The sequence below is a fragment of the Pan troglodytes genome, chromosome 19, assembly GCF_028858775.2.
Source record: "Pan troglodytes isolate AG18354 chromosome 19, NHGRI_mPanTro3-v2.0_pri, whole genome shotgun sequence".
Lineage (NCBI taxonomy): Eukaryota > Metazoa > Chordata > Mammalia > Primates > Hominidae > Pan > Pan troglodytes.
The window spans coordinates 49,142,351-49,165,002 of record NC_072417.2 but is presented as its reverse complement, the minus strand read 5'-3'; the positions used below and the strand labels follow the sequence as shown (position 1 = coordinate 49,165,002).

The 22,652-nt window shown below is 51.9% G+C and overlaps 2 protein-coding genes across 52 annotated transcripts in view; both read left to right on the top strand.

Annotated features, from left to right (window-relative positions):
* Nucleotides 1-8,625, top strand: part of MYO15A (myosin XVA) — a 61,115-nt gene extending 52,490 nt beyond the window's left edge. For 20 of the 49 annotated variants that reach the window (XR_010152971.1, XR_010152968.1, XR_010152967.1 and 17 more), the window contains 4 exons: nt 470-603; nt 989-1,122; nt 2,612-2,752; nt 7,588-8,625. Coding sequence is in view for 7 of the 49 variants with exons in the window: in XM_054670318.2 (XP_054526293.1) it covers nt 470-603; nt 989-1,122; nt 2,612-2,752; nt 7,588-7,689 (511 nt within the window). In the remaining 42 variants the exon portion in view is untranslated. Of the gene's footprint in view, nt 1-469; nt 604-776; nt 1,427-2,425; nt 3,064-3,138; nt 3,469-7,535 lie in introns of those variants that run through there. The other 29 variants (XR_010152961.1, XR_010152962.1, XR_010152964.1 and 26 more) reach the window with 15 other exon arrangements.
* A 1,633-nt stretch (nt 8,626-10,258) lies between these two features.
* Nucleotides 10,259-22,652, top strand: part of ALKBH5 (alkB homolog 5, RNA demethylase) — a 28,731-nt gene continuing 16,337 nt past the window's right edge. The window contains exons 1-2 of one of the 3 annotated variants that reach the window (XM_063798883.1): nt 10,259-10,657; nt 12,134-13,833. In XM_063798883.1, the coding sequence (XP_063654953.1) occupies nt 13,064-13,833 (770 nt within the window). In that variant the 5' untranslated portion in view covers nt 10,259-10,657; nt 12,134-13,063. Of the gene's footprint in view, nt 10,658-11,076; nt 11,165-11,880; nt 13,834-22,652 lie in introns of those variants that run through there. The other 2 variants (XM_063798884.1, XM_054670345.2) reach the window with 2 other exon arrangements.

Below are 22,652 nucleotides of genomic sequence, written 5' to 3'. Positions count from 1 at the left end.
CAGGGGCCTCAGCCTGGAGGCCCAGCACTCCTCTGCTCAAGGCTCTGCACAGCCCTGTGGCTGCTTTGCCTACCCTGATGTTTCCTCTCACCCCTCCGGCTTTTGCTTCTCCTTGGGGGCAGAAGGTATGAAGGATGAAATTGCCTTGAGTTCACATCTTGCCCCCACCAACCCATGCCGCTAACTCACTCAGTCACTGTGTGACCTTGAACTAGTCAGTGAACTTCTCAGAGCCTCAGTTCCCTTAACTGCAAACAGGGATCCTAGCAGTACTGGCCCCAGCCATGATTAAGCAGTACCAAGGCACTGTGGGCACCTCTACCCCACTTTCAGCCCATTTACACTCCCTAGCATTTAGTCTTCCAGGGAGGTGCATAGATCAGGACTGCTCTGCATGCCCGCTGCACAGTGAGGATTGCCTGAGCCTGGGAGCTCACTCAGGACCTTTTTCCCCTTCCTCCGTACACAGGCGGGAAGTCCAGGAGTACATCCCAGCCCAGCTCTACCGTACAACGGCAGGCTCGACCTGGCTCAACCTGGTCAGCCAGCACCGGCAGCAGACACAGGCGCTCAGCCCCCACCAGGCCCGTGCCCAGTTTCTGGGTAAGAGCTGCAGGGCAGGGGAGGTGATCATAGGGGGCTTTGCTGAGGAGGGTGGTCATGGAGGATGGGTATGGAGGCACCTCTTTCTTTGCACAAAGGCATTTTTCAGTGCCAGTCAAGCTGAGCACCTGCCTGGAGAAAACATGTCTTTACATTATGGAAATGTCACCTAGGCTCAAAGTGGCCCTGGGCAGAGGAAGAAGAGCTGCAAGCAGGGATAGAGGAAGAGGCCATGAGAAGGGAGGCCAGAGAGATGGGAGGAGACCCAGACCAAGGGCTTCTGCACTGGCTGGACACAGCCCAGAGAAGCTATGCAGTTCAGGGCCATGGCTGTTGTCAGTGAGCCCTGCCCAGCACGTAACTGCCACCCCCTCTCCCTGCCCAGGCCTCCTCAGCGCCTTACCTATGTTCGGCTCCTCCTTCTTCTTCATCCAGAGCTGCAGCAACATTGCTGTGCCAGCCCCTTGCATCCTTGCCATCAACCACAATGGCCTCAACTTTCTCAGCACAGAGACTCATGTGAGTGGCCTCAGCCTGGCACTGCCATCGCCACCCTCTGTTCCCTGGTCCCCAACCCCCTCTAAGAGGCCAAGACCTCCAGCCGCCGAAGCCCAGTTCCACTGCTTACCACCTTCATGATCTCAGGCAAGTCTCTTCCCTTCTCTGAGCCTTGCTTTCCTCATCTGGAAAATGAGGATAAGAGTTGAGCCCCACCCATAGGGCTGTTGTGAAGGTGAGATGAGGTAAAACATACTCTATGCACTCAAATAGTACATCTGTGTGCTTAGGCTGCCATAATAAAAGACCACAGACTGAGTAACTTAAACAACAGAAGTTTATTTCTCACAATTCTGGAGGCTGGCGGTCCAAGGTCAAGGTGTCAGCAGGTTTGGTTTCTTTGGTGGTTTGCAGACAGCTGTCCTCACTGTGTCCTCACATGGCCTTTCCTCTGTGTGCGCACAGCCCTGGTATCTCTGTGTATCCAAATTTCCTCTTATAAGGACATCTGTCATATTGGAGTAGGGCCCATCCTAACAGCTTCATTTTAACTTAGTCACCTCTTTAAAGGCCTTATTTCTAAATACATTCTGAGGCACTGGGAGTTAGGATTTCAACATGGGGATTTGGTGGGGGACATAATTCAGCCCATAATAAGTAGGACCTGTTACCCCCTTAGTTTTTGCTCCCAGAACTAGACCCTGCAACAGGGATTCCAGGGCAAGTGGTTGATTTAGAGTTGATTCCAGGAAACACTGGAGTGAGGAAGTGAGACAGGGAAGGGATGGAGCCAGTAGAGGGGGTGTTAGCAAGCAAGTTGCTGATGTGGGCACCTGGAGGTCAGTCCAGCTGGGGAGCCCTGAGAGACAGACTAGAGCTTTCCTTCTCTCCTGGGGGTGAGGGAGCTGGGGTGTCCATTCAACACTTCCCATCTGTCATTAGCAAGAGCTTCTTTCTGAGGCATTAACTATCTATCACTCTGACTTTCCCTGTATGTGGTCCAGGTTTGCTTCCTGGGCCAGAAAACAAGCCCCTAGACAGGCTAGGTACTTGACTCACATCTGCAGTCCTAGCACTTAGGGAAGCAGAGGCAGGAGGATTCCTTGAGCCCAGGAGTTTAAGACTGGCCTGGGCAACACAGGAGGCCCCATTTTCCACAAAAAGGAAATTTAAAAAAGAGGTGGAGGTGTTCACAAGAAGCAACTTTGATGTGAAGTTCAGGGCACCAATACCTCTCTATCCCAAGCACTTAGAGCACTTAGAACAGTGCCTGGTACATGATAGATGCATCATCTCATCAGTATTTGTTGAATCAATTTTATAGGTGAGGAAACTGAGGTCCAGAGAGGTAAAGTGATTTGCTCAAGGTCACGCAAGTCACTGGGGAACTGGTACTTGAACTGGAGTGAGTCTCCTGCCTCCTACAGATCTGATTTGCAGGGCAGGGGTAAGAGTGGTTGAGACTATCCTCGCCCACAGGCCTGTCCGGCCCCTCTCCTCCTACTCCCAGGAATTGATGGTGAAGTTCCCCCTGAAGGAGATCCAGTCGACGCGGACCCAGCGGCCCACGGCCAACTCCAGCTACCCCTACGTGGAGATTGCGCTGGGGGACGTGGCAGCCCAGCGCACCTTGCAGCTGCAGCTGGAGCAGGTGGGCCCAGCGCTAAGCCCAACATTCCACTCACTGGGCCCTTCTCTGGGCCTGGCTCCAAGATAGGTCAGGTCCCTGCCATGCCCCAGGGAGTATCCAGGCCAGTGCATGGGACAGAACCAACCACAGCACAGCACGGAACTGCAGATCATTATGGGTGGCCATCCAGGGAAGCAACTTGGCAGTGGGAACACAGGAAAGGGCAGTACGGAGCCATAGAAGGTTGATGAGAGGGCAAGGACACTAGAGGTTTGAGAAAGTTCACCTGGGCTGAGATGTGGAGGCTGGATTGTAGGCCCCAGGATTGAGGGTGGAGAAACTGGGCTTCCTGTGTGACAGATGGTGAAACTGAGACCCACCTGCCCTGTGCCTTCCTATGTTTGTAGCAACTGTGGCTGTTACTTAAAAGGCAGGGGTGAAACAGGCACCGTGGCTCATGCCTGTAATCCCAGCACTTTGGAAGGCTGAGGCAAGGCAAGAGGATCACTTGAGCCCAGAAGTTTGAGACCAGGCAACATAGTGAGACCTAGTCTCTGCAAAAATAAAAAAAAAAGTGCCTGTAGTCCTAGCTATTCAGGAGGCTGAGGCGGGAGGATTGCTTGAGCCCAGGAGTTGGAGTTCGAGGCTGCAGTGAGCTGTGATGGTGCCACTGCACTCCAGCCTGGGTGACAAAGTGAGACCCCATCTCTAAAATAAAATGTAAAAAAGCATGGATGACCTCTAGACTCCTGTCCAAGTCTCACACGCCCCTGGGGTCAGGGCAGGACTAGCGTTTTCACCCCACTGAAGAGATAGGATTCAGGCCCAGAGAAGATGCAGAATTGAGGTTGACACCCACACGTCTGCCCTGTCCAGCCTGTAACATCCCCCCTCCAGGTCTGGGCCCAGCACCACTCCCATGACAGGGCCTGTCTTGGAGGGGGTGATTTCCCAGGGCAAGAGAGAGAGACTTCCACTGTCCTAGCTCTGCCTCTGAGGGACAGGACCAGACAAAGTCTCCTTGGCCCCCTGTGCCCCTTGGAGAGCCTGTTACTTGGGTCTAGGGTCCTAATGCACTCCTCACCACACCCCAATTTGCTCCTGCCTGGAGTCTGCTGCCTCCTTCCCAGAGGCCACCTCCGTGAGCCCCTGCAGTGGCTCTGTGGTGTTCTCCTACCTCTTTTTTTTTTTTTTTTTTTTTTCAGTAGAGACAGGGTCTTGCTATGTTGCCCAGACTAGTCTTAAACTCCTGGCCTCAAATGATCTTCCCACCTCAGTTTCCCAAAGTGCTGGGATTATAAGCGTGAGCCACTGCACCCAGCCTTCTCCAGCCTTCTTGTGTGAGCCTGGTCATTCCTTCTTTGGTTCTTTTCTGGTCTTTCCTCCCCTAGACTATCTTTTTTTTTTTTTTTGAGGCAAAGTCTTGCTCTGTTGCCCAGGCTGGAGTGCAGTGGTGTGAGCTCAGCTCACTGCAACCTCCACCTCCTGGGTTCAAGTGATAATCCCACCTCAGCCTCCCAAGTAGCTGGGACTGCAGGCGCATGCCACAATGCCTGGCTAATTTTTGTATTTTTAGCAGAGATAGGGTTTCACCATTTTGGCCAGGTTGTTCTTGAACTCCTGACCTCAAGTAATCCATCCACCTCAGCTTCCCAAAGTGTAGGGAGGGGCGTACATGTGTAAGCCACCACTCCTAACCCCCTAGACAATCTCTAAACGTTGCTGAGTCTGGGTCTCTCCCCAGGGCACCCTATCTGATACTGAGGCTTTCAAAACCATGTCTACCATCACAGCATCCATACTTCTACCTCCTGCCCAGACTACCTGAGCTCCAGGCTCCCTCAGCATCCCCCTTGGAGACCAACAGCTCCAGCTTTCCTCCCAATCCTCCCAGGCACTCAGGCCCCAAATCTGGGAGTCCTTCCCATCCCTGTCCCTTCCTCCCATGACCTCTGTGGCCTCCTCTCCCACCTCCCCCATCTCTGCTCATTCCTCCAGCCACCCTGGCTCCCTTGTGCTGAGCTTGTTCTCCCTGCCCTGGGCCCTCTGCCCTCACTGTCCTCTCCACCTGGAATGCTCTTCCTTGATTCATCACAGGGCCCATTCTCTCCCTTTATTTGGGTTTCAGCACAAATATCACCTTTTTCTAGAAGCTTTCCCTAACCTTCCTCCCTAAGAACTCACGATCCCTGCCCCCATAGCCCTACTTATGGCTTGGAAATCATTTAGTTATTTGTTTATGTATTGTCTCCTTATATTAGTCTGTTTTACGTTGCTATAAAGGAATATCCGAGGCTGCATAATTTACAAAGAAAAGAGGTTTATCTGGCTCACAGTTCTGCAGGCTGTGCAAGAAGCGTGGCACCAGCATCTGTTTGGCTTCTGTGGAGGCCTCAGGAAGCTTTTACTCAAGGCAGGAGGCAAAGGGGAAGCAGGCACATCACGTGGCAAGAGAGGGAACAAGAGAGAGAGGGCCCAAACAGCCATCTCTCGTGTGAACTATTAGAGTGAGGACTCACTCATTACCTTGGGTAACCAAGCCATTCATGAGGGATTTGCCTCCATGACCCAACACCTCCCACCAGGCCCTGTCTCCAACATTGGGGATCACATTTCTTCTCTTTTCTTTTCTTTTTTTTTTTTTTTTTTTTTTTTTACTACAGTGTCTTGCTCTGTTGCCTAGGCTGGAGTAATCTCGGCTCACTACAACCTCTGCTTCCCCAGTTCAAGTGATTCTTCTGCCTCCCAAATACCGGGATTACAGGCATGTGCCACCATGCCCGGCTATTTTTTTGTATTTTAGTAGAGACGGGGTTTCACCATGTTGGCCAGGCTGGTCTCAAACTCCTGGCCTCAAGTGATCCACCCGCCTTGGCCTCCCAAAGTGCCGGAATTACAGGCATGAGCCACCATGCCTGGCTGGGGATCACATTTCAACACGAGATTTAGAAGGGACAAATATCCAAACTGTATCATTCCCCCATCAGAATGTCAGCTCCAAGAGAGCAGGACCGTATCCATCTTGTTCATGCTGTGTCCATAACTCAGCGCCTGGCACATAGTAGATGCTCCATACATATTTGTTGGTTGCATGGGTGGGTGGGTGGATAGATGGATGGATGAAGGCCTCTTTGCTTTTCCCACTTCCTTGCAGCACCACCTGACCTCCTTATGCTGCCCTCTCTGCCTCTGGCCTGTATGTGTCAGGGGCTACATTCATTCACTCATTCAGTATAGATCCACTGAGCATCTCTGTGTAGCAAAGATACTGAAGTGACTGAGACCCCCTCAGCTCTGGCCCTCACAGAGCCTCAGGTCTCAGATATAAAATATACCTTGATCAGTGCTGGGAGGGTATACAGGGGACCTGAGCTATCTGGGAGGTAATCAGGGAGAGCTTCCAGGAGGAGGTGATGTCTAAGTGCAGCAGTGTTGCACTAACAGACCTGGGTCCCTATCCTGCCTACCTTTGACAGGCTGTGTGAGGGAATCTTGAGGTGTCCCTGATTCTCACTGAGCCTCAGGTTCCACACTGTCAAATGCAGCAACAATCCCAGCAAGGCCTAGAACATGGCAGCATGTAGGTAGGTAAAGGATTGGCTGGAGGAGAAGACTCCATTTGCACACGCTGATTTAATTAGTCGAGGTGGCCCCCAAGGCAGGGCCAGCACAGCTAACCTCAACAGAGAGCACTTCAGAGTGTGATCCTCAAGCCTCTTACCATCCAGGTTCAAATCCCACCACCTACCAGTTGTGCAGTCTGGAGCTTCAAGGCTCGGTGCCTCAGTTTCCCCACCCGTGGAATGGGATATAATAGCTCCTGTCTCTTAGAGACACTGTGGGGATTAAAACAGGTAGGACACATCAGGCCTTTAGGACAAGGCCTGGCACACAGTTAACACTCAGAGTGCGCCTCTAACATGATTTTATCCTTTCTCAGAGCAGCTTCCCTGGGGGGATTCCAACAATGGCTTTCGTCTGAGAACCACATTCACAGATTGATTTCCGCAATTCCCTGATGCCTTCCCCTACCCTGCTCCAATTGGGAGCACTAAGCCTGGGTCACTGCCCATTGTGCACTGTGGGAGCCAGGCGGTAACCATGGCAACAGACAGTTAGAAACTGTTACCATTTATTGATTGGATTCATATTTTTTAAATCTAAAGAATTTACACGTGGCCGGGTGCGGCGGCTCATGCCTGTAATCCCAGCACTTTGGGAGGCCAAGGTGGGCAGATCATGAGGTCAAGAGATGGAGACCATCCTAGCCAACATGGTGAAACCCTGTCTCTACTAAAAATACAAAAATTAGCTGGGCGTGGTGGTGCATGCCTGTAGTCTCAGCTACTCGGGAGGCTGAGGCAGGAGAATCGCTTAAACCTGGGAGGCGGAGGTTGCAGTGAGCCGAGATCGCGCCATTGCACTCCAGCCTGGCGACAGAGCGAAACTCCGTCTAGGAAAAAAAAAAAAAGAATTTACATGCAATAAAGCCTCACTGAATCCTCACCACAGCCCTGTCTGTGAGGCAGGCCCCTGGTCAATTGAGACCTTACAGATGAGGCCACTGAGGCTCAGAGAGGTGAAGCGATAGACCCCGGGTCACACAGCTCACACGGAGCAAAGCCGGAAGAGGCACTTGGTCTCCTGCTTGCTTACCCCTTGCAGCCCACACCCCACCATTCGGCCTTCCAGCCCTTCATGCTCCTCTCAGGCCCTGGGGGAGGTGGGGACAAGGGTCCCTGCATGAATGATGGTCTCCACCTATCTCCCAACCACCTCTCCATTCTGTACTTCCCACCCCAAGGTAAGAGCTGGGGAAGTGTTGGATGGGCGTGGACTGTCACTGTCACCTGCAGGGACTGGAACTGTGTCGTGTGGTGGCCGTGCACGTGGAGAACCTGCTCAGTGCCCATGAGAAGCGGCTCACATTGCCCCCCAGCGAGATCACCCTGCTCTGACCCAGCCCCCAGCTCTCCAGTACCTTCTGCCAGAAGACTCACTGTGTGGCCTCAGAGAAATCACTGAACCTCTCAGGATCAATGACCCCTGTAAGGGGCCAGAGCCTTGGAGGACACTAAGAGGAGGCAGGAGGAGCAACTCAAATCCCCAGCAACACAAGAAGACCCATCCTGAACTGGGATGGAATGGCAGCATGCAAACTTGGATCAGATAGCAGGAGGAACTTTCAAAAGTCTGGCCCACTGTGCAGTGGAGCAGAAGGCAGGACCATGAGGCCTCCTGCCATGTACCCATTGCAGACCCTGCCCCTAACTCCTGCCTATGACACAGAAGCCCCACACTAGTTGCCCAGATGAACTGGCCTCTGCCTTTGGTTTACTCAGGGTCTGATGTTGGAATCTGCTCCAACTCCACACCCTAGCCCTTACATGTCCTCCTAAGGGGCCCCTCCTTGTGCTGCCAGTCAGCCTGGATTTCTGGTCTTTGGTTATTTCTGTGCAAACAAAAGGTGTGCCTGGCAGCCATTTCTCCATGGAGTTGCTAAGTGGCTGGAAAACAAGCCTGAGGGAGGAGGCAGGAGTTGGAGTTACCTTAGGCCCCTGATTCACTGCCTACGAACAGACCATCCCCCACTCCTTGGGTATCCCCAACCCCAGACCCCCATCACTTGATGGGCCACACAAGTTTGAGAGTGGTACAAGGGAGAAGTTTGGGAAAAGCCTTCTTGGAAAATGGGACATTAGCATTGAGTTTTGAAAGATGAGTAGGAGTTTGCTAAGAATAGATGGAAGACAGCAGGATAAACATTCCAGAGAAAATCATGTTTATTCCCTGCTATATCTTCCAGAACCTAGGAGGATGCCTAACAGAGAGTAAGCACTTAAAAAATATTTGTCATATGAATGAAAAAATAAACGAATGAATGTTGATAGAAAGTGCTGGTGCTTTGGGGAGCTTGTGCGGGGCAGAGGACACTTGGGGAGACTAGATAGGTAGATGGGGGCATAGCTGCGAGATCCATGGCAGCAGAGAAAGGATTTATCTACTTATTCAGCCATTCAATAGCTATTAAATACCTACTGTGAATGGGCAAATACCAGGCACTGGCAGTTAATCACAGTCAAATCACCGCAAACTAGGATAAGACCTGTGAGTGGGAGTTAGCTAGGGAAAGAGGAAAGAGAACAACATACGCAGGGGCCCTGAGGTGCGCATTACTTGTAGCAGGATCTGAGACTGAAGAGGCTGGCAAAGATGGTTTCGATAGGGCTTCTGGGCTACATTAAGAATTTAGGATTTCTGGGCCAGGCGCAGTGGCTCACGACTGTAATCCCGGCACTTTGGGAGGCTGAGGCAGGCGAATTGCCTGAGCTCAGCAGTTCGAGACCAGCCTGGGCAACACGGTGAAACCCCGTTTCTACTAAAATACGAATAATATACAGGGGCAGCCTGCCCCTGTAATCCCAGCTACTCAGGAAGCTGAGGCAGGAGAATGGCTTGAACCTGGGAGGCAGAGGTTGCAGTGAGCCAAGATCATGCCACTGCACTCCAGCCTGGGTGACAGAGTGAGACTCCATCTCCAAAAAAAAAAAAGAATTTAGGATTTCTGGGCTGGGCATGGTGACTAACACTTGTAATCTCAGCACTTTGGGAGGCTGAGGCCAGTGGATCACTTGAGCTCAGGAGTTTGAGAGCAGTCTGACCAACATGGTGAAACCTCTCCTCTACTAAAAATACAAAAATTAGCCGGACATGGTGGCATGCACCTGTAATCCCAGCTACTCAGGAGGCTGAGGCACAAGAGTCACTTGCACCCAGGAGGCGGGGGTTGCAGTGAGTCGAGATCGCGACACTGTACTCCAGCCTGGGCGACAGAGCGAGACTCGGTCTCAAAAAAAAAAAAAAAATTTAGGATTTCATCCCAAGAGCCATGAGCAGCCTTCAAAGGTTTTCCAGAGGGGGAAGGGGAGGCGCAACTTGCACAGACTGTACTTTGTTAAAGCCATTCTGACCACTGAACGGTGAGCGAATGTAGGAGTTGGGGAGACCAGAGGGGGCTGCTGCAGTGTTAGCTGGAAAACTTGTCATAGATTCTAGTGGTGGTGATGGGTGGGGAGAAGTTGGTAACTGGGGAGAGATTAGAAGGCCCAGCTGGCAGGACTAGGGGGTCAATCAGACCATCCTGGGATGGAGAGGATCAAGAAAGAGCCCCTGATACAAATGCCACAGGGCTGTCCTGCTTTTCACCACTGCCTTGGGTTGGCTTTCCCCAGAAGCAGACCCCAAGGTGAGGAAAGTAAGGAACTCACCAGAAAGAGTGTGGTGTCAATCAAGTTACCATTGCGCAGGGGCCATGCCTGGCAGCAGCTCACTTAACCCCTGGGGTTCTGCCTGCGGCGCTGATGCTCAGTATAGGGACCCCCAAAACAGAGCACAGTGCGCTCCAACATGAGGCAGCCCTGAGGCCTGCCCTCTGCCCCTCATTTCTCATTGTTGTGAGATCATACATGGTGTGTGTGAGGGGGTGGGGGTGTCAGGCTAATTCTTTTGCCCCAAAACCTTTTCCCTAGTCAAGCTAAACTGTGAGGCTCAGGAAGGGATGATGTGGCAGAGTGAAAACGAGGGGGCCCTTTTGGCTTTCAGATTACAACTGGGGCCTCCCACACAGACTACAAGCGGCTTCTTGGAAGTAGATCATCCAGGTTGAGCCAAAATGTGAATCACCTCTTCTCTAGGTTGACACAGCCTCTCCCATAACGGACACTGCATTGGAAGCTTCCCTGTGTTCCTCCCTGACTGCTCTTGAGCTAGGACTCTCCCCTCTCGGAGCCCCGGTGAGGGTGAGGGACAGCACAGATTCTGGAACCAGGCAGCCTGGGTTTGAATCATCACTAGGCCACATACTCGCTGTATGGCCTTGGGCAAGTCATTTCACCTCTCTGGGCCTGTTTCCCTATATATACAATGGTAATAATAATAATGCCCTCCTCATTGAATTGTTTGGACGATTAATTGGGCTAGTATATGCACAGGTCCTGGCACATAGTAAAAACTTGATAAGCTTTTTAAAAAAATGTCCATTCCAGGCTGGGCGCGGTGGCTTACGCCTGTAATCCCAGCACTTTGGGAGGCCGAGGCAGGAGGATCTTGTGCCCAGTAGTTCCAAGACCAATTTGACAACATGGTGAAACCCCATCTCTGCTAAAAACAGAAAAATTAGCGGGGTGTGGTGGTACACGCCTCTACGTAGTTCCAGCTACTCAGGAGGCTGAGGTGTGGGAGGATGTCTTGAACCCGGGAGGTCGAGATTGCAGTCAGCCAAGATCGTGCCACTGCACTTCAGCCTGGGCAACAGAGACTCTGTCAAAAAAGAACGAGGAGGAGGAGGGGGAGGGGGAGGGAGAGAGGGAGACGGGTGATAAGGAACTGGCATGGGCAACAGCCATGGCAAACAGCCTGGGCAAAGGCCAGGAGGTGAGACACAGTATGTTTGTAGACCTGGCTTACAGGATGAGGACCAGGCTGGGGCTCAGTGTACATGGAAAGAGAGGAGAGGAGGAGCCAAGGCCAGAAGAGTCTTGAAGAAAAGCTTTGAGTGCCAAATAAAGCAGGGGAACTTTATCCTGGGAGACATGGGAGATTTTCCAGCAGATCCCCCCCCCCCCCGACCCCCATTTGTCGGGGCCCTCCAGTGCATCCTGCACGGCTACGCCTTTTTGTTTTGTTTTGGAGCTCTGTCGCCCAAGCCGGAGTGCAGTGGCGCCAGCTCGGCTCTCTGCAGCCTCAATCCCCTGGGCTCAAGGGATCCTCCCACCTCAGCCTCCTGAGTAGCTAGGACCATAGGCGCGCGCCACCACGCCCGGTTCATTTTTTAAAATTTTATTGTAGAGATGGGGTTGCCATGTTGGCCAGGCTGGTCTCAAACTCCTGGGCTCAAGTGATCCGCCCGCCTTGGCCTCGCAAAGTGCTGGGATTACAGGCGTGAGGCCCCGCGCCCGGCAACGCCTTTGCTGACTGCTTCAAAACTTTTTTGAATTGACTGTAGTCATTATCTATAGCTTAGCCTTAGCCTTGCGCCCGTTCGTTTCCTGGAGTTTTCTTCCAGCGTCCCCGTAAGAGGTGCCCCCACGCCCATCTCCAGCACCAAGGAGGCTCGACGCCAACCCCAGCGCGCCCCCACGCTCGCCGTCACCGGGACGTGACTCGTGAAACGTCCGCTCCGGGCGGCGGCGGCAGCGGCGGCAGGCTGGCTTGTACCCCGACAACGCGCGTCTGGCTTCTGCCGGACGTTCCTATCTGGGTTCAGAACTGGGGCCGGGTGCTGCAGGTCCCGCAGTCTGAGAAGTTTTCGCGGGTTTCAGAAGTCTCCTTAGGCGTTCTAAGGGCTTTACTCAGGTGGAGTCTCCATTCAGGCACTTATTTAACCACCCATTTCTCCTTTAGGGGTCCTCGCTGCTCGCCCAGCCGCTAATTAAGTGACGGACACAGTAGCTAAGGAGACTGCCTGATTGACACGCATGATTACCAACCGACTTCCGGAAACTCCAGTCAGGGCCTGCCCGGCGCGTGGCCCACGGCCCAATTAAAGAAGTGGAAGCGCCAAAGGGGGAGGTAACGGAGCGGCCTACGTTGTGGCGGTTCCCTGGTGAATGCGCGCTGGGGTTGAGGCGTCTGCGGGCGTTCGGACGATGCCGTGACGCGGCATGGCGACACTGTTGGCAATGTGAGCGCACCCCTGTAGAGGGAGCCCTTCGGTCCTGGAGGCGGCGCGGCGTGAAGACAGGTTGCTATTTGAGAGCGTTCCCTTGAAGCTCCTCAGAGAGTGGGGGAGGGGCGGCAGACGGCAAGCGGTTCCTGTCTGCGCTTGCGCCGGCGCCTCTGCCGACCCGGCCTGCACGCACGCGCATGCCCGTAGCGCGCGGAGCCGCGGTGGCCGGCAGCACTGCGCGTGCGCGGTGAGGAGCCCGCTAAGGAGCGGCGCTGGCGGACGTCGGGCTGCCTGCCCGTGACGTCGTGCGGAGAGCTTTAAAGTGCGGGCCGGGCCGGGCGTCCGAGGGTCTGGTCGGGAGTCGGGCCGCATATCCGCAGCAGCCCTCCGCGGCATGAGGCGCTGCCGGCGCCCCTGCCCCGCGGGACGTGGAGAAGGTGGAGGAAGAAGAAGCCCCGTTGTCGCCACCGTTGCATGACCCGCCGCTCCTGAGGCCCTACCCCACGCCCGGACCCTCGACGCCCCCCGCCGGGTCCCCCACTCACGCATGGGGGTTCGGCGCTAAGGACCCCCCTCCCTCCGGGGGCCCCGGGGCGCGTCCCCTTAGAGCCATGCCCGGCTGCTCCGCCCGCCCCGGAGGACCCTAGAGCAGCGTCGTGGGGGCCATGGCGGCCGCCAGCGGCTACACGGACCTGCGTGAGAAGCTCAAGTCCATGACGTCCCGGGACAACTATAAGGCGGGCAGCCGGGAGGCCGCCGCCGCTGCCGCAGCCGCCGTAGCCGCCGCAGCCGCAGCCGCCGCTGCCGCCGAACCTTACCCTGTGTCCGGGGCCAAGCGCAAGTATCAGGAGGACTCGGACCCCGAGCGCAGCGACTATGAGGAGCAGCAGCTGCAGAAGGAGGAGGAGGCGCGCAAGGTGAAGAGCGGCATCCGCCAGATGCGCCTCTTCAGCCAGGACGAGTGCGCCAAGATCGAGGCCCGCATTGACGAGGTGGTGTCCCGCGCTGAGAAGGGCCTGTACAACGAGCACACGGTGGACCGGGCCCCACTGCGCAACAAGTACTTCTTCGGCGAAGGCTACACTTACGGCGCCCAGCTGCAGAAGCGCGGGCCCGGCCAGGAGCGCCTCTACCCGCCGGGCGACGTGGACGAGATCCCCGAGTGGGTGCACCAGCTGGTGATCCAAAAGCTGGTGGAGCACCGCGTCATCCCCGAGGGCTTCGTCAACAGCGCCGTCATCAACGACTACCAGCCCGGCGGCTGCATCGTGTCTCACGTGGACCCCATCCACATCTTCGAGCGCCCCATCGTGTCCGTGTCCTTCTTTAGCGACTCTGCGCTGTGCTTCGGCTGCAAGTTCCAGTTCAAGCCTATTCGGGTGTCGGAACCAGTGCTTTCCCTGCCGGTGCGCAGGGGAAGCGTGACTGTGCTCAGGTAACCCACCCGGGTGGAGGGGGCGGCCCTGCGCCTGCTGCCTTAGCTACCCACCCTGGCCCAGAAAGCAGCAGCCCGTAGGAGTCTGCGTTTTTTACAGTTCTGACCAGTTCTTCTGTTTGTAGATTGTAGGGAGCGAGAGAAGGGTTCTGTGTTTAAGATACCTATAGCAAGAAAATAGGGAACCGATGTGGAAATCCTGTCCCCGAAGGCAGGTTTGACGGGATCACTGACTTGGCTGAGAATTCATCGAAAGCCATCTTTTCAGAAGGCTGTTCCCTTTGATTTTTTTTTTCCCCACCATCCATTTCTTAGCATAAGTCCCTTTGTGATTTTCCGGTTTTCCATTCTGGCCTTCCATTTACAAATCTATGCTTTAAAAAAAATTTTTTTTGAATTTATCTAAAAGTCTTTCTTGTTCTGCCATTTTTGGATTCCTTAACAGAGAAAGTAGTCACAGGCAAAGGCCCCAGAGATTATTTAATTGAAGCACATTCTCCATTCCCAGGAGGGGGAGTGACTTCCCTGGAGTTGAACAGATTAGTGGTTGGGTCAGGCATACAGAGCAGCACACTCTTAAAATTCTTCCCTCCTGGCTGCAGAAGAGCCCATCAGTTCTTTGTAAGAACGTGTTACCTGTAGTCAGGACTGAATACAACAGAATACAGCTGGTCTCTTGACTGTTTGGCCTTACAGTTGCGTGAGCAGCAGAACTTAGGCTTTTGGCCTATATTCGGTTCCCAGATCCTGCTGAGAATTAGCTCAGTGCCCTGGCCCCCAGAGGAGATTGCCATTGGGAACACCTTTGCTGTTTATGTGAAGTGAAAATTTATTTGGAAGCGGCCTCCTTCCAGTCCTGAAAAAGGTAAACCTAGTAATGTAATTGAGTAATACCCAAAACCTCTTAGGTCTAGACCGCAGCTGTTCTCAGAGCAGCTTGGTTGACCACCACCAAACACAAGGTGAGGACACACTGGGCTTTTGTCGTGAGCAGCCCAGGTTCTGAAGTGAGTCCGTAGGGCCAAAGTCATGAGGAGAAGCAGGGTCCCTGGAGCCTTCTTGATATTATGAGAGCAGGTCATCTGTTTCATTTGAGTCTAACAGCTGAGGCTGCTTCCATGTTGGGGATGGCAGCAGAGCCTTGTAATGTCCAAGACCTCCTGGTGGGAAAGTGGGAAGTCAGTAGTAGCAGAAGCGATACTTTAGCTCTTTAGGCATCTGAAACTTAGAGGACAACCTAGCTGTCAGATGCCTTCTTATAATGGGCTTCTGAGCTTCTCAGATCTTCATGGCGCTCCTAGATGGATGTCTTGGCAAAATGCTTTAAGATGGGATTTCCAGGACACACCCTCTCAGGGTGCTTGCTGTGTAAGGCAGGTTGGGGTCTGACCCCATTGACGGGTTCTCAGTGCAAAAATTACCTCACACAAGGACCATTTGGTCTCTTAGCGGGATATTAATTTTCTGCGTAGTCATTGGCCCTCAGGGTGGTTGTCAGGAGGTCTAGTAGTGGTCTGGTGCTTAATGAGGGGATCACAAGGCATTTTTTTTGGTTTTGGGACTACTACTCTCCTTAACACATGCCCACCCTGTATTTTAAGAACAGAAGTTTCGAGTTCTTAGTATGCAGGTCTGTTAGTGATCAGCAACAGGATTGCATCATCAGGAAAATTCTCTTCATCTTTTCCTCAGAATAGTAAAGTCCTAAAGCTTTCCCAGTCCCTGTCAGCCCTTCTAGATTCAGACTTGGCTGTGGTGTTAGTGTGGGAGGCTCAGCCATGTCCTGAAAAGTGCTGCCCCAGGCTTTGAATCCAGCTTTTCTCTCATTTGCTTTGGGATCTTGTAGGCGTTCTCTGAGCTGGCTTTCCCATCTGTAAGTGGGGATGATGCCAACTTCCAAAGCCTATTAGAATTAAATGTGGTGATTTGTTGTCTAAGATAGGGCCTGGCACAGGGTAGGTACTTAAATGGCTGCTTGCTTTCATATACAACCATTCAGTGATCCCCTGCTCCCTCACTGGGAAAGGAACTAGGGATTTGGTGGAGCCTGAAACATGACAGTTTCCCTTCATGTAGTTCAAGCCCCATGGAGGCCTCAGACAGGAGGATAAGTTATAGCCCAGGAAGGTAACTGCAGAAGCACACTGAAGGGGGACATCTTTTCCACTTTGGAGTGTTGGAAGTTTAGGGGAGGAAATGAACTGGAATGTGAAAAGTGACTAGGAATGAGCCAAGCAGAGAAAGGTGGAGAAATACACAACAGCAGTGTCTTTGGCTGCAGTAGCAGGAGTAGCCATAGGTAAGAGGGGGTGGATGTTGATGGGAGGCAGATGGAGTTCATTAGTAGAGACTGTGGTTGAGGGTGCTCTGGTGAACTCTAGATCAGGGCTTCTCAACAGTGCTATTGTTATTCAGGGCTTGATAATGCTTCATTGTTGAGGCTGTTCGTGCGTTGTAGACTGTTTAGCAGCATTCCTGGCTTCTATCTGCTAGGTGCCAATAGTGTTTTTTATGACAACCAGAAAGTGTCCAGACACTGCCAAATGCCGAGGCAGGGGAAGTGCAGAATCCTTAGTTGAGAGTCACTGCTCTAGGGTCTGGACCCTTCCACTGATTAAATCTTCTTGCACCTGCATACTTAGCTTACCTGGCATGCAGGTGGGTGAACACCTGCCTATTAGTAGTGCCCATCGTCAAATCCTGCATATAAACTGCTAAGAAGTGGTGCTTTCTCTTTTCCTGGTACAGATCCTAGCCCAGAGGTGATGAGCAGTAAAGCTGCAGATTGGAAGGGAGGGGCTGGTGAAAACAGTGGTGCAGTGCAGATGGGGAGGGATTCTAGTAGTAGGCATCTTAGTGAGACTTCAGTTGGTGTTGGTGGCAATGGTATCTGTACCCCTCTAAGACCGCATGGCAAGAATACAATTTTATATTTAATAGTGATCAGCATGGATGTTGGTGCGTCACAAACATTGACTCAGCAGTGTCTAAACCTGGGCATTTAGAACAAGGCCTCACAGAATCTTCTGGAAGTGCTTCAAACTCCTTTCCAAACCTAATCGTCAGTTGTTTTTTGTAACCTTCCCATGTTAGGCCTGGGTGGATCCCCTCTTAAGGCTGTTCTTTCAGGAAATATTTTTTATCTTCATATCACTTTATCTGTCATTCATTCTCCTATTCCCTGTTGGCTGCATGGGGCAGATTAAAACAGACTCTGATTGGACTAATTAGAATAATTACTTCAAGGCTAATTGCTTACTTGCTGCTATCTTTAATCACTGCTACGTGGTCTGTGGTGTGGTGGCCACATGCCCAGAGACCCAGGCCTAGGCCTGCCGTCTGGAAATGACTGTGTATCACCCAGGCACGGGGCATGCACTGGTGAGCTCAGCCTGTGACTCTTCCAGTTAACGGTTGATATTGGGTGGAGTGGGCACCCCTGTCAGTTCTGGGAGAGTCTGATCTTGTTCAGCTGGTTGAAAGCAAAATTTAGCTTTCTGGCTTAAAATAGTTGGGAAAGTAGGGCAGATAGGTCCTGGGCCACATCTCTTGTGTGGACTCTTCTGATTCCACTGGAGGGGGAGGAACCACAGGATGAAGTCAGGGCTGTGCACCGTCAGGAGGAGCTCTGGGCCAGGGGGGTTGGCTGCCCTTGCTGCTGCCAGAGCCTGACAAGGCAGAGGGCAGTAAAAGAAAGGAAGCTAACAGTGAACCATGGTGTTAATCATGAAGCTCAGAGCAAGCAGAGAATAAATAGGCCATAAAAATTTCAGAGCTGGCCAGGCTTACTGGCTCATGCCTGTAATGCCAGAACTTTGGGAGGCCAAGGTGGACGGATCATGAGGTCAGGAGTTTGAGACCAACCTGGCCAACATGGTAAAACCCCATCTCTACTAAAAATACAAAAACTAGCCGGGCATGGTAGTGTGCACCTCTAATCCCAGCTACTCAGGAGGCTGAGGCAGGAGAATCACTTGAACCCGGGAGCCGGAGGTTGCAATGAGCCGAGATCGAGCCCTTGCGCTCCAGCCTGTGCTGTAGAGTGAGACTCCGTCTCAAAAAAAAAAAATTAAAAAAAAAAATTTCAAGGCCGGGCGCGGTGGCTCACGCCTGTAATCCCAGCACTTTGGGAGGCCGAGGTGGGTGGATCACGAGGTCAGGACATCGAGACCATCCTGGCTAGCATGGTGAAACCCTGTCTCTACTAAAAATACAAAAACAAAATTAGCTGGGTGTGGTGGCGGGCGCCTGTAGTCCCAGCTACTTGGGATGCTGAGGCGGCAGAATGGCACGAACCCGGGAGGCGGAGCTTGCAGTGAGCCGAGATCATGCCACTGAACTCCAGCCTGGCAGCCTGGGCGACAGAGCAAGACTCCGTCTCAAAAAAAAGAAAAAGAAAATTCAGAGCTGGCTGGCCAGTTGGTGGATAGCCTTCACTGATACAGTGCTAGCTCTCTGGGGGATATAGGTTCATCTCTGCAAATCTCTTTCATGGGGCTAGTGGGTGTACGTGTGCCCTTTGGTGAGGCCAGCAAGGCCCCCTGGACAGGCTTGTTACCAGGAAACACAGATGGGCTTTTCTTCCTACCGCCTCCACAACAAAATCCAAAAAGTTTGACAGCAGACTTGGTTGGAGTTACAGCACCACCATTTTAATTTGACTTCGGGGAAATTAATCTTTTTGAGGCCTCAGTTTTCCTCATCTGCAAAACCAGTCTAATGATGCTATAGAGTTGTTATACAAAGTTGAATCTTCGTCATCTATTGAATGCTTGAAATTTAGCTAAAAGTGTCTCAGGAGATGGGCTACCTTCTGTGTTTAGTACTGTCTATCTTGGTGTGTACGGAATTGGGACTTGGCAGGTTGACCTTCCCTCTGGATTCAGAAAGCCCCAGGACTTCTTATAAAGTTAGGCCATGGGTCGTCTTGGAGGCTTGGGTCTGGTAAATAATTGAGCCTGAGCTCACAATCCTGCCCCTGGGTCCAGGTGGCTGGTCTGCTGCCCCCAAAAGCCTGACCTTCTTGGTCCTGTGGGTCTGTCAGTAAGGCAGGTAGCCATAGCCGGAGAGAGACAGTCACCAGGCTGGAATCTTGGCCAGTCCCTCCATCTCTGGTTCATCCTGGCCTAGGCAGGGCATGGAGTAGATGGAAAATGGTGGCCATCTTGGAAATGTGTCATAACAACTCAGTTTCCAAGACCGTCCCCTAGAGGAGAGATGTACAGTCCTGCATAGTTCCTTTAAAGAATTTTTCAGGGCCGGGTGCGGTGGCTCATGCCTGTAATCCCAGCACTTTGGGAGGCCAGGGCGGGTGGATCACCTGAGGTCAGGAATTCAAGACAAGAATGGCCAAGATGGTGAAAGCCCGTCTCTACTAAAAATACAAAAATTAGCCGGGCGTGGTGGCAGGCACCTGTAATCCCAGCTACTCGGGAGGCTGAGGCAGAGAATTGCTTGAACCCAGGACCTAGAGGTTGCAGTGAGCCAAGATTGCGCCACTGCATTCCAGCCTAGGCAACAGAGTGGGACTCTGTCTCCAAAAAAAAAAAAAAATTTCCAGACACCTCATTTAGTTTGCACCTAATCTTCTGAGGAGGGGTTTGCTGTGATCTTTGTTTTGCAGAGGCAGAAACAGGTTCTAAGTGGTAGAATAGTTCAGCTCAACACACATTTCATTTAGTGTCCACTGTGCAGGGATGAGTAAGGCCTTTGAAGAGCTTTGTCTTGAAGGGAAGACACAATTTCCACCAGGCCAGATGGAATAGCAAAGAGGCATGAGAGGGTGTGGTTGAGCAATGTGGAGGGAACCCAGCCTGGGGAGTCAGGGAAAGGCCCCCAAAAGAGGAGATAGACATGTCAGCTCCTTCGAGAGTCACTCTGAGGTATAGGACTAGTGGGTGACATTTGCAACATATACTGGTCAGTGCCTCTGGGGCTGGGGCTGGGGGCTCAGCCCAGAGAGGGAGCAGGCAAGCCAGATGGCATAAGGTTATTTCCTCTTCTCCTTTCCCTGTGAAAACAAAAAAGCAGGAGGTCCTGGAACTTTTCGTGCCAGCAGTAGGGCTGGACCCAAGGGCATATTAAGTTGCAAGCTGGCCGACTGAGACTTTCAGACAATTTATTTTGTAGCAAGTAGGTTCCTTAATAGTAAATAATACCCTGTGGTCTCTGCTTGACACTTTGTGAGATTGGCCAGGAGAGCTTCCCTTAATCAGGACTTTGAGCTCATGTTGCCAGAGCAGCCGGATATTCTGAGGAAAGGGTCAGTGGGCTGTGTCATAGCTGCTAGGAAGTTCTAGAAGACCAGTACTAATAAGCCTTCCAGGTTGGGTCAGTGCCAAAGTCATTTTTGTGGGCCTATGCAGCCCTACCTCCATACTAGTTCTTCCAAGGCCTGGGCTCCGTGGCAGGAACCTGACATGGCTTATTGTTTGTTCTAGAGCCCTTTGGGGGATGGGGTCAGGGAGCATGCGGGCAGTCAAGCTTTGACAAACATCTGGATTTGCTCCAGAACTGCATTAAGAAAAGTGGTTCCTTGTTGGAGATGGGAAGTCAGGGCCCTTGGTTATGCATATAGCCTAGTCAAACAGATTGATAACACTTGTCAATGGCAGGGAAGGTTGCCTGTAGCCAGCACTGCAGATTCAGGACTTAGAAACGTGCCTCTGGGGCCGAGCATGGTGGCTCACACTTGTAATCCCAGCACTTTGGGAGGCCGAGGTGGGTGGATCACGTGTGATCAGGAGATCGAGACCAGCCTGGCCAACATGGGGAAACAGTCTTCACTAAACATACAAAAATTAGCCTGTAGTCCCAGTTACTTGGGGGTCTGAGGCAGGAGAATCGCTTGAACCTGGGAGGTGGAGGTTACAGTGAGCCAAGATCATGCCACTGCACTCCAGCCTGGGCAACAGAGTGAGACTCTGTCTTTAAAAAAAAAAAAAAAGTGCCTTTGAGACCTTTGACAGCTCTTTGGGAAAGTATTGTGTGTCTATATGGGACAGTCTTGCAGTCTAGACCCCCATTCCCCCAGTGTGGAATGATAAAAGCATGGGATGAGAACTAGAGTTCCTAGCTCTGGAAATGGGGCCCAGGCGGCCCCCACTACTGGCAGATCCCTGCAGGGGGAGCCCAGACCATGTCTCTTTGGCAGATGCTGAATCCAGGGCTCTGGCTTGCCCCAGGATAGTCCAGGGCCCTCTGACTTTTGTCAGAGTGCTTAGTAAAGATTGTAGGGTGTCAGGCACCCTGCATTATCTGACTTAATTCTCGCAATACCCCTGCAGGTAGGCCTCTCACCACCCCTTTCCAGGAGTGTCAACCATGTAGTCATATAATGCTGTTTTTCTGCCTGGAAGGGAGGAGGCCCCGTTTTTAAAATCTTGTAATCTTAAAAACTTTAATCTTGTAATCTTTAAAACTGTCCCCATTTTTAAAATCTTGTAGTATTAGTAGCAGCAAAAGAATAGCTAAATTATAAAGCATAACAAAATGAATACCCAAGAACCTACTGTTCTCCTTATTACAGATGAAGAAACTGTACAGGTTTTTAGGTTCAGCATGTGATTTAACAAAGGTCACAAAGCTAGTAGGAGACAAAGCTCACATTTGAACCCAGGTCTCTTCAACTCACTAACTCCTGTGTGATACTTCTTACTGTGGGCTGATGGGTATTAATAGGTATTATGAGAGAAGGTTCTTTGGTCAGTGCTCAAAGTCAGTGGGTTCTTTTGCTGTAGTAATTCTCATGTGCTTTAAATATATTAATGCTTTTTGAAACTCTAATCAGTATTTTACAAATTGATTTCGCTGTAGACATTTGTCAACTGTCTTGTCTTTTTTTTTTTTTTTTTTTTTTTTTTTTTTTTTTTTTTTGAGACGGAGTCTCACTCTGTCACCCAGGCTGGAGTGCAGTGGCACTATCTCGGCTCACGGCAACCTCCACCTCCCAGGTTCAGCGATTCTCCTGCCTCAGCCTCTGCGATAGCTGGAATTACAGGCACCTGCCATCGTGCCTGGCTTATTTTTGTATTTTTGTAGAGACGGGGTTTCACCATGTCGGCCAGACTGGTCACGAACTCCTAACCTCAGGCAACATGCCCACCTCAGCCTCCCAAAGTGCTGGGTGGGATTACAGGCGTGAGCCACCGTGCCCAGCCTGTCTACTGTCTCTTATGGGACTGGTGTTCATGGAGAAAATTTTGAAAAATTCTTGTCTAGGAGCAGCTTGAGGGAGAAGGTGGAATCTATAAAATAAAGGTTTGGGCCGGGCGCGGTGGCTCACACCTGTAATCCCAGCACTTTGGGAGGCCGAGGCTGACGGATCACGAGGTCAGGAGTTCAAGACCATCCTGACCAACATAGTGAAACCCCATCTCTACTGAAAATAACAAAAATCAGACAGGCGTGGTGGGGTGCGCCTGTAGTCCCAGCTACTTGGGAGGCTGAGGCGGGAGAATCGCTTGAACCCGGTAGGCACAGGTTGCAGTGAGCCGAGATTGTGCCACTGCACTCCAACCTGAGTGACAGAGTGAGACTGTCTCAAAAAAAAAAAAAATTAAATAAAGGTTTGTTCTATCCCCAGCATGAGCTCAAATCAGATTTCCAAATCAGAGGTGCTTCCTTAAGGCTGAGCCTGAAGCAGTCTGGCTTTTTATCTCTTGTTGGCTCTTGCATCCAGTTATTAGAGCTGAGGTTTGGCCAACCTGGCCATCTTGAGGGGTCCTTCCCAGGCCTGCAGTGTTTTTAATAGTTAAGTTTGTGTCTGTACAACTAGCCTTTGAGAAGGTAGCTGATCAGCAGCCATGAGAGAAGGGTTT